At 38.0% G+C, this 11603-nt stretch overlaps 1 protein-coding gene across 1 annotated transcript; it reads left to right on the forward strand.

Annotated features, from left to right (window-relative positions):
- The first annotated feature begins 5788 nt into the window (after positions 1-5788).
- Positions 5789-9936, forward strand: rpe (ribulose-5-phosphate-3-epimerase). Its single transcript, XM_062432176.1, has 6 exons — positions 5789-5963; positions 6312-6391; positions 7200-7339; positions 7558-7692; positions 9050-9136; positions 9264-9936. Exons 1-6 carry the CDS (start codon positions 5842-5844, stop codon positions 9384-9386), a joined length of 687 nt encoding a protein of 228 aa, XP_062288160.1. The 5' UTR covers positions 5789-5841; the 3' UTR covers positions 9387-9936.
- Positions 9937-11603: the final 1667 nt, after the last annotated feature.

Consider the following 11603-nt stretch of genomic DNA (forward strand, 5'->3'; position numbering starts at 1 on the left):
TTTGCATGCTGTGCATGGAGCAGATGGATGACCATATAAAGAAATCCCTCAACATCTGACGTTGGCTTGGGCTCAAAACCGAAAATGCGCTGGAAACTGAGTGTTCAGATCAATATAAAGTCAGTGCTTTAAATGTACAGGGGTTACTTTTACATACATTTACTTCATTATTTGACACTTTGACCATGTTTAATATGAATACCCAACACTGTATCATTATATGACTGAAAGTCAAAGTTCAGAGTTCATATTGACACAGGAGGGTTTGCTAGCCTGTCGACATTAGCAAAGGCACATGCATTAATATTGCGTTATTGTTGTTACTGCCTTGCATTTCTCAGTTCCAAATTATAAATGCTGTGTCTTTCTTTAAAGATGCCATAATGAACCTGGAGATTTGTTTAAGACCAAGTTCTTAATAATCAGCTGCTGCAGGAAAAAGAAAAAACTCACACACACACACACACACACACACACACACACACACACACACACACACACACACACACACACACACACACACACACACACACACACACACACACACACACACACACACACACACACACACACACACACTTTAACAGCAAAAATCTAAACATCCAGGGCCAGAACTGAAAGTGCTTATGAAGCTATATGCCAGTTTAGTGGGAAAAGTGCTAAAATCACGAGGGAACGCTTAGAGATGAAATAAGTTAAAAAGTATTAATATGGAGAATAGACAAATACTTCAAAGGTCCAGTGTGTAGTGTCATCTAGCAATAAGGTTGCAGATTGCAGATTGCAACCAATTGAATACCCCTACTTCCTCACCATCCCCTAAGGATCGCACAAGGCCCTGTCTCTGGTTTGTCTGTTCTGGGCTAATGTAGAAACATGGTATTGCAACATGAGGGACCTGCACCCTATTTAGCTTTGAAGGGCTCATTCTAAAGTAAGGAAAACACAATGATTCTTATTTTCATGGGATTGTATACTAATTAAAACAATTTTATGAATATTATATTCCATTTCTGCCAAGTCTGTTTCTTTCAATTCTACACACAGGACCTTTAATTAGCAGGTCAACAAATTGAAACTCCTAGAAATGGCAACACCTTCTACATATGAAAATGAACTCACACTAATTTAGTAGACTGGGAGAGTGGAATTGATTAGTCTTTCAATTTTTATCAGCATAAGCTCCCTGCTGAAGAGACATTTTTAATTGACTGAGATGCAGGAACGCATGTAACGAGAAATATTTCATCTACATGCTCATTAGGATCACACAGCATATATTTCACAAGCCACGAAAGAGTAGAATATGTAAAGTACATAGGCCTACACACACTTTTGGATCTTGATCATCCAAATAAAATCAGAAAGTCTTGCTGTTAAATATCTGGAGTCGCCCAACTCTATCTTAAAGTAAGATATGACTATGTTACAGAGAGGCAAAACTTAAAGCTCACTCCACAATTAAAGAGTAAATCACTTTTACACCAATAATGACTTAAATTGCATTTTTATATAGCCTACTCTATAATGGGCCATATCTAAAAATGTATTCATACTTTTGTTTTTATGTGTACTGCACTGTATAGATCAATCTCCTCAGGAAAGTGCTGATGTCAACAATGAGCTATAGAGAACAGCTTGACAGCAGCCTAGAAATGAATACAAGTCACATTCTGTTTCCCCTCCACTAGACCAAAACAAAAGGTGTCTTAAATGTGGACCTCCAGTAAACAGAAGCCTATGGTTGACTGAAATGAAGTGCATGGTGTTATAGCTGTTTACAGTAAAGGTGAGGAATGTGGTTAAGTGTCAGCTGCAGAAAAAAGAAAAACCCCTCTTAAAGACGAAATACAAACGTGTCAACCTTGACTGTGACCCCAGTGGAAACAGACACATATTAAACACTCCCAAACTTTTTTTTTTTCAAAATACTCTCTTACTGTCACTTAATTAGCTGCACCAAATCTTCTCCCATCGACTATGTTCTCAGGAATCAGGGAAACACTTTCTACAGATAGTCATGGAGGACCATTGTATGACCAGACTTATAAAACTCAGCCCCTTGCAGATACAGCCCGAGGCTTTTTTATTAAGCTTGAAGCTTATGTGTAGTAGCGTCTCGATGCCCCACGTTCTCTGTGTCGCTAACTTATTCTACCTCAACCCTACTGACCAAACACTCGATGATTCATCATAGTTGCAGTATTCAATCGTTGGGCAAAGACTGCATACGAATGTCAGATTTTGTTTAACCAATCTGGGTATGTGAGTGAGGCTCTTTGTGGACTGAGTCTCAGTAGAGTGCTGCAGGGAGGGTTTTTAAAAACATTCGCCTTCTGCTTCTCATAAATCACAACAGCTTACACACTTGCCAGAAAACATTCAAACTACTTCAGAAGACAGCGAGTCCAACAGGAAGAAGGTGACAAATTAATCAGACAAAGAAGAATAACTCAAACAACACCACACTTCATATGAGATAACATTTCAAGTATGACTTATTCAGACGTTATGAGACAACTGGGACTTTGAAAATATTTTCTTATCTGAAAGCTGCTGATACAAACATGTCAACTAATATCACATGATCAAATCCATTTAGTATCACAGCCATGATATGATTGGATGGGATGTGGCAGGTCTTATTAATCAAAACTTATCGAACTGCATTGAAAAAAATAAAAATAAAAATGTCATACAAACAGATATTAAAGAATTTTTTTGTTTTTGGAACTCATCTGTTATGGAACTTTGTTTAATTGGTTGTTTTTAAGTTGGTGTCAGGTAACATGGGGCACTTATTTAATTCTTTTATGAGTCCTTATAGTCTTTTTTCATTTCTGTGAGAGGTTTTCTTTCTTTTGAGGAATAAATTCATCACACCATGCCTTTGGCAGACAATAATAACACTGCAGGCTAATCTGTTATCCATCGAGACTCCAGGAATCAATAAAAAACAATTTTTCTTAAGCCCAGACAACTTTATATCATTGAATACTTGTGTCATACATATCTTTAACAATCAATCAATCTTCTTCTCACTAGCTGAGAAAAAGATTGTCTTCCATGGGGAACAGTCTATCCCCATCTATCATACTGAGCCTTTACTTACAGTATATTGCAGGTGATGGTACAACTGAGTCACAAAGAATGATGGTTGCAGTCTCACAGATGCATTAAAACATTAAATCAATGGCTTAATACAGAGAGCAAATAAAAGCAGCAAGTATGCTAATGGGAACTGAGAAGGAATACAAAAGGTATATGCCTTTTACATCAGTTACCAAACTGTGCCCTACATTTCTTAACAAAGTGTCCTAATAAACACAATGCACCCATTACAAAACTGACCTGTATTTCCTAACGAGGTCCTATTGCTAAAAACAACCCTCAGCAAATCTAGGGTTTTGGGTTGTGCTCTCAGAGTTGGCTGTTATGACTTGGCAAACATTTCACCACTATTATTCTTTTGCATAGAACATCATAAACATTTTTCAGATGTTGCAACTTATTACCATTGCCAAACACATTTATTGTATGGACTATTTTTGCACCATGGAGGCAAGCTGAACTAAAGTTATGTACTGTCTCTTACTGTAGTTTGCCTACAACCTTACTCAACACCCTGCAGTTCAAATGAATACACATGTGGGAGGAATGAGACAAGAGTTCATTACCCATAAGAGCTATACGCCATCTAGTGTCAAGGAACAGCTATTGTCTTATTATAAAGGTGTGACGCTGGAGAGAGTTACTAATGTCAAGCCTCCTACTGCAACTTTGAGTATGACAGTAAGTGAGAGCAGAAGATAAGCACATTTTGGTGTCTTACTGTACACAGTGAAACATAACACAAGAACTGAACTGATACATGGAAAAAATTACAAATATTCAATGAAATTAGACTCTGTATTAGACCGAACAAAGGTAGACAAAATGTAATAGCAATGCAGAAATGTATGTTCTCTCTGAATACTTTCTCACTTATATCAAGTTTTTACGATTTATCTCTTTATTCTTGGAATTCCTCAAATTATGAAACCTAATTTTCTGTATGTTTCCCTCATTATAAAAGCTTGCCATATAGGCTACACCAGGATCCCCAAACTTTCTGATGTGTGACCTATTACAATGAAGGAAGGAGTGTCTACTTGTAACCCTTAACTTGCAGTGTTCCCCTCAAACTTCTAAGACTGTTACTGTTGAATTAGAGGCCAGAAGGGGCAAAAAGAACATCCAACATCTCACAGGACAAAGGCAAAATGTAGAGGTCCTGTCCAAAACACAGATAGGCCTGCACACAAACACATTTGTATAGCACTACTATTTTTTTCTGTCTTGTGCCAGATTGATCTTGTGACCTATGCACTGCCCCCTTTGTACTATACGACAAAATCTATAGCAGGCCTTTTTTTTTCTCTTAATAGCTACAAATTTGGACATTGGACATTAATCAAAAATGTCCTGATTATGGGCAATAAGAGAGCGGACAAACTAGTCAAACAAGCTGTATAAAAAAAACAGTAAAACTTGCAGCACTGGGATCAGGTTATAAGAGGAGGTCACCTACATATAATATAAAACAGAGTGGGTATTGATAGAAACAGGGAAGTAAATAGAAAAAAGGAGGACTAAAAATAGGCCACAGAAACCTGAACAGGACTCTCCACATTATAGGTAGGCATCCAAATGGACTACAATATGTACTTGTTAATTGCAGAAAATGTACATCAGAAATAAAAGGACAAGATCAGGACTAACAGGGACAGCTTAAAAAGGGCATACTGGAGTGTGGTGAAAGTGGACAAGGCAGGAAGTGTCTTACAGTGGTGGAAGAAGTATTCAGATGTTATGCTTAAGCAAAACTACCAACACAGCAATGTAAAAATACACCATTACAAGTAAAATACTATATATCACAAATATTAGCAGTGGAAGTAGTTAAAGTATTGCAGTAAAAGTAGTGGTTTGGTCGCTTTAACTGATATATAATTATATGACATTGTTAGATAATTCATATTGGAATGAAAGCAGCATGTTATTGCTGCTGGAGGGGGTTGCTAGTTTGAACTACTTTATATACAGTTAGCTAGTTATGCCCTGTGGTTCCCAACCTACTGTAAGGGTTGGACCACTTACTCTTGGTAACAAGATAAATCTAATAGTTCTGATACAGAAATCTGTTTTCAGTTTTTTAGAATGTTTCTTTTAATCTTTGATCCTTGGTGAAATATTGGATCATTTGAACATTTATTGAAATTAAACCATTTGAAAAGGTTAGAGGGAAAATCACTATTTGGTGGAGCTGTTAACAACAAATAGACATCTGAAATGTGAGCCTGACTACACTGCTTTTTGTAAAACTTCAAAAGCCAAAAAGGTTGGAAATCAATGGTTTCATCTTTAACAATGTGTTGTATTTTAAAAGCTTGTTATATTATCCATTGTGTCAAATCTCCATCTGAAAAACGACTAACTACAGCTGTCAAACATAGTGGATTAGAAAGTACAGTATTTCCCTCTGAAACATAGTGGAGTGGAAGTATAGTAGCAGCAAATGAAAATACTCAAGTAAAGTACAAACACTTCAAAATGGTACTAAGTACAGTACTTGGGTAAATGTACTTAGACACTTTCCACTATAAGTGTCTGGTCAGCTTTCCTTGTTAGGAAAAATCTGACAGGACACTGTAGGAGATAACTAAGACCAGAAGGCGGCAGTAATGCAACACCAGGGATGAAAGCTACAATTAATTCCCAAAGAAGAAGAAGAATAAGCAGGGTTAGAGGAAGAAGAAGTAGAAGATCTAGTTGCATGCAGACAGTAACATCAGTAACAGCATGTCTTACAGTGCAAAGATCGGTCCGTCCATCCTGAGCAGCGACCTGTCCTGTCTGGGCAGTGAGTGTGTGCGGATGATGGAGTGCGGGGCAGATTACCTGCACCTGGACGTCATGGACGGGTCAGTTCATCAGTAGTTAGCTCGATTAGCCGATTCAAAGTTCAGTGCAGGAGAGCTAAAGTTAGCTAACATAAACAAGCTAAGCTACCCTGTCAGAAGTTAAGCTTGGGGAGACAGTGTTTATGTAACTGAATTTAATATGACTTATCAGTGGGAAGGTTTTCTGTTTATGTCTGTCAAATATCACGCTGTCACTGAACTATCTGGTTTTTGACTGCTAGTTTAGACATTTATCTTCCTCGTTACACTTATGCAAGACGTTACTGTGCAACTGTTTGTGCAAGATGGGAGAATTTCATCACAGCTGCAAGTTAATGTTTGGTGTGTTTTTTTCTTCCCCTTTTGCAGGCATTTTGTCCCCAACATCACATTTGGTCACCCCATGGTAGAGTGCCTAAGGAAGTCAGTAGGCCAAGACCCTTTTTTTGGTGAGAAGGAAATAAAACATTCCCACATAGGGCTGGGCGATATGGACAGAATCAAATATCATGATATTGATATCTAGGAATAGCATGAGACCAATCTTTTACATTTAAGTCAACATCAAGTATAGCAACAAAAGGTCTCCAGTTGGTCCAAATTCCAGCTGCTGGAGTCCTCACAAGGTCTAAGAAGTTGGTTCATATAACAGCATTACTGATTCCTTTGCATTGGCAACCAGTTGGAGCAAGAGCTGATTTCAAAATCCTGCTTCTTAAATGGATTGGCACCTTGAGATATCTTCAGCCTCATTACTCCTTATACTCCATCATGCACTTCCCATTCTCTTGATTATGGTTACTTAACTGTTCCTTGAGCCTTTTCCCACTGAGCTCCTTTTCTTTTGAAAAATCTACCATCACACATTTGGAAGGCAAGCTCTGTTGATATTCTCAAATCTGGATATGTATATTATGACCTGTCCGGATTTCAATGGCTGGGAACTCAAATCACTTTTTTTCTCCTTGGCAAGTTGTTATCCCAACTCTGTTCTGTTTATACAGTCTCTATTTTTAAATGACTAGCTTCAAACTGGTTGTTATATTAACATTATTACCTGTGTGTGTGGGTATACTTTTACAAGTCGTGTGTTTTTTGTTGTTTTTATTAACTTGTAAAGTGTACAGAGACTCTTTGAGTGCACTTTCAATAAACTGAAATTGAATACACGTATCTAAAAATAACTTTTAATTATCCATTAGAACTGAATCATGAAAGCCTCTGCTGTGCAGTATTGTGACTGTGTCAATGTTGCAGACATGCACATGATGGTGTCTCGGCCGGAGCAGTGGGTGAAGCCCATGGCTGCAGCAGGAGCCAACCAGTACACATTCCACTTAGAGGCCACCACCAACCCTGGAAACCTCATTAAGGAGATAAAAGAGAGTGGCATGAAGGTGAGAAAATGCTGCTGCAAAACAAGCAGACTGCACAACATGTAGGCCTGTAGAGAGTAGACTATCACTAATCAGTAAAATAATGATGTAATGAATGTTTACATGTATTTAAGAAACCGCATATGGTCAAACTCTGACTGAAAATGTATATTTGTATTTGTACCAGATTATATTCATTATTTAGTTTATCTTTCATACTAACACTCTGAATTTTGTAGGTGGGTTTGGCCATAAAGCCTGGTACTACCGTTGAAGAGCTAGCACCCTGGGCAAACCAGATCGACATGGCTCTGGTCATGACTGTTGAACCTGGCTTTGGAGGACAGAAGTTTATGGAGGACCAGATGCCAAAGGTAAGGATAAAATAACAGGAAACAACACAAACTACAGCTTCAAAGCTCAGTGCACAATAAATCTGCACCTGTTTGATACATTATCAGTATACATACAAGCCACTTAAAGGTGTTGTGTGTTGTTGGTTTATACCTCTGTTGTGGTCTCCTGTTATTTTGAGACACTGAGATTTATACAGCAATAAAACACAAACAATAAACATGTTAAGCTCAGTGACTTATATCACTACTTTTGGCCAGTTGTAATGCTCCATTTAAAGCTAACGTTCCTTAACGGTTTCTGGCAAGAGAGGAGTGAATATAAACACCTGGAGGTAAATGCACCAGCTGTTAGTATATTCAAACATTGCCTAGTTTAAACACCTAAGTGGAGATTTACATGTCACCAAATGAAAACCAGTTACACAACACAAACTAGTTCTTGTGTACAATTGAATTGATCCTAAATATTTACATTTACAAACTGCCAGGGGAACTGTTGCGCAAGATCGCACATTGAACCAACTGACAAAGCTCAAGTTAGCTTGCTAATGCCTCACCCGTTTTGATTGAAGAGTAATAGAGGTAATATGTAAAATGGTTGACATATCTGACCTGACACATAGCATTCCACAGCAGTAAGCACATATTCCTCCACGTATGCTGATATAAATAAAACTAAGTCAGACATACATTCATAAAGGACCGGCACTTTATTCTTTCTCAGGGCACTTAAAACTTATTTTTTAGAAATTGTGGTACAGCTTTTATGCTACAGTGAATTCCTAAGCTTAGTTCCCTTTACCAAAATAAATACTGGAGAGCTGAAAAAATTATAATTACATATCGCAACAAGATGATTATTATGTACCTTTTCCACACGTGACATGTGCAAATGTTGAAAGACTAACTAGTTTCTCATATATTTATGTGTAATTGTAAAATTACAGAGTAACATTATAAAAGTGCCAGGTGTTGTTAGGTTTCACTTTCACAGTGATGCAAGATTCCAGTCTGCAGCTGTCGTTCCATACAAGATTTTGGTAAACCACAGGATGACACAAGATTATATAACATAAGTGTGTCAATAAAGAAGTTTCAGTGCTGTCTTGTTTCTCTCACTTTCAGTTTTTTAACACGAGTGGTGACGTCGGTTTGATTTGTACCCGATAACAGCTTGAAAAGAAGCACCTGCTCATCAAAGCATTTTTTTTTTTTTTTTTTTTTTTTCAGATTATCTTTCAGATCTGGTCGAGAATGGAGATTTACAACAACACTACTGTGCTGCTTTATACTGTCCTGATAATATCTACTAAATGTATTGTAACATGGTGTTGGCCTGGTTTTGAGCTTGTTCTTTGTGTTTCTGTGTGACCAGGTGAGCTGGCTGAGGAGCCAATTTCCTTCATTAGACATTGAAGTAGATGGAGGCGTCGGCCCTGACACCATTCACAAATGTGCTGAGGTAAGGGATACAAACACAGTGTGTATCAGCCTAATTTAATTAATAATTTTAAAAACAAAACAAAAAAACACCTAAAATTAAAAAAGGAGCTTCTCTTACAATATGTGTATGCTCATATTCACTCCAGGCAGGAGCCAACATGATTGTGTCAGGCAGTGCTGTGATAGGTAACGACGACCCTCGTTCTGTCATCGCTCTTCTGCGCACCGTGGTGGCCGAAGCAATCCAGAAGCGCTCGCTAGACCGTTGAGATGTCGGGTTTTTTCTGTTGAAGTCCCCACAGCAACACTCTACCTGCCTGTCTCAGTGATACACCACAGCAACCAGTGGAATGGACTTAATGCGGACATTTCTGGGGTAGAAGTTTAGGTTTGTGGTCAGAGCAGTGGGGCTTTTGTGGAGGGGTGTGCTGACGGCCAAATCCAGATCACTTTGATGTGAGTAAAGCTGCACTGTGCCTCTAAAAACCAGTTTGAACTTAATCCAGTACTGCAACAATCTCCTCTCTGAACAGTTAACTCAAAGTGAATCCCAGCTTTGGAACAACCGTGCAAAGACCGGAGTGGAGGTTACGCTGAATCTGTAAACATTCCCAAATATTGTTTTGACTAACACTGTAACTTTTAAAGTATGAATTAAGTATGGAAATAAAATAGCCTCAGGAGCACTGTGTTTAGTTATCTTCTATGTTGCAAGTCATTAAAATCATGTTTCATACATCATAAAACAGTTCTGGCTCTTTCACTGTACACTACTGAAGTCCTTGAGATTTGGTTTTGCGGATTAAAAAGCCTCAAGAATTTCTCGTGTGGATTCTTTGCCTTGGACTGTAGTTCATATTACCCAACAGTAACAAAGTGTTGGCAGATGTGTAGCATATTAAATACACAGAAAATCACTGAATGGAACCCAGGGATTTTGTCTTTTGTGGATGGAAAATGGCCTGTCATGATACAATGTAAGACTATTTCTGAAACGATGTGGATATACAGTGACTATTTTGAGGTTAAGCAATCTTGATTGAATATATCTAAGATGTGTGTGAAAAAATTGCGTACAATATGTATCAATTGTGAAAAAGAGAACCTGTGTGAATGAAATGTTCTTAAATTAGTCACTAATCAAAGAAAAAAGACCCATGTAAGATATTTAGTGATGATAAACCTGAATAATATGCAGTATACACTGTTTATGAACCAAGCTGATGCTTACTTTTACTGCTGTTTCCTTCTTTGTGCACTAGATGGCGTATTTGGACACAAACCCTTAATAGTTGGTGGGAATTCCCAGTTAGCGTAAGAAATCTTATAATTAAATTGTAAGCATGTATTATTAATTTGTATGCATGAACAAATATCTCACACAGCTCTAGATTAGAAATGCAGTGCTGTAATCAATAATGCATCCAACATTCATGGTGTTAACAGAGCCACTAACTAAGAAAATTGGCCACAGAGTGAGAGCTACACTGGTTCTCTGCTGAGAAGATGGTTTTGGCACCATTACTTAAAAATAAGCTGTGTTTTTGCACATGTGGAGACTGCTGTTTTCAAGGTTAAAAAAACCTAGTTTTAAGCTCCATGTTAATACAGAGTTAGAGTTGTGTTATTAGTCAAGTGAATCGTGCATCAGTGGTGCCACTGACCATTTAAATGGAATAGGGAGAAATTTTGTGAAATGTATTAGAATTTTCAGGAATCGATACGTAATATCACATTCATTGAGCCAAACTGCAGTCGAGCCCTTTTTGCTGAGGACACCCAGGAAGACTAAAGACATGTCTACAGTATCTCTCATTTCCTTGTCTCCTGTAAGGATCCCTCCTGTCAATGAGAATCACCCATGACATATTTCAAACTGCAAGCAGCTCGCCCTCAATAATGCATCATATGTCTGGGAGGCAATTCACAGACAGTTAAAATATTGATATCAAAAATCTGTATTTTTATTTAAATGTCAGATATAATAGTACATAATGTCATCAGGAGAATGTTTTGCCCACTGGATCATAGAGTTTTATACAGGGTGTGTGTACATGTGACAAGAGAGTTTGTGTATGATACATGTGTACATTATCTCATCTGACCGATTTCGGCTCTAATAGATGATGACAGGCATTTTGTATGCCAGTGTCACTGCTGCTTTGCTAAAGATAGGGACACAATTCAGTGTGAGGGAGTCATCAGCACCTACACATGCTCCACACTCCTTAAACCATGTAGCGCTCTCATTACCAGTTAATTGACAGTTCTCCCCTCCAGATTATCCTGCACTGTTTACAAGTCATTTGTGCATTTATTGTAACATCATAAGTGCAGAGAGAGAAATGTGAGCAGATAAAATGGTGACATTGAAAGACACACATGCACCTCACACAGCGCCCTAACTTATACATCAAAGTCTCTCATGAGAGACGTTCTGCTCTGGTGCCATGACAACCAGATCCATAGGTACTGTCATTTGCTGT

Source organism: Scomber scombrus, chromosome 13 (genome assembly GCF_963691925.1).
Source record: "Scomber scombrus chromosome 13, fScoSco1.1, whole genome shotgun sequence".
NCBI lineage: Eukaryota > Metazoa > Chordata > Actinopteri > Scombriformes > Scombridae > Scomber > Scomber scombrus.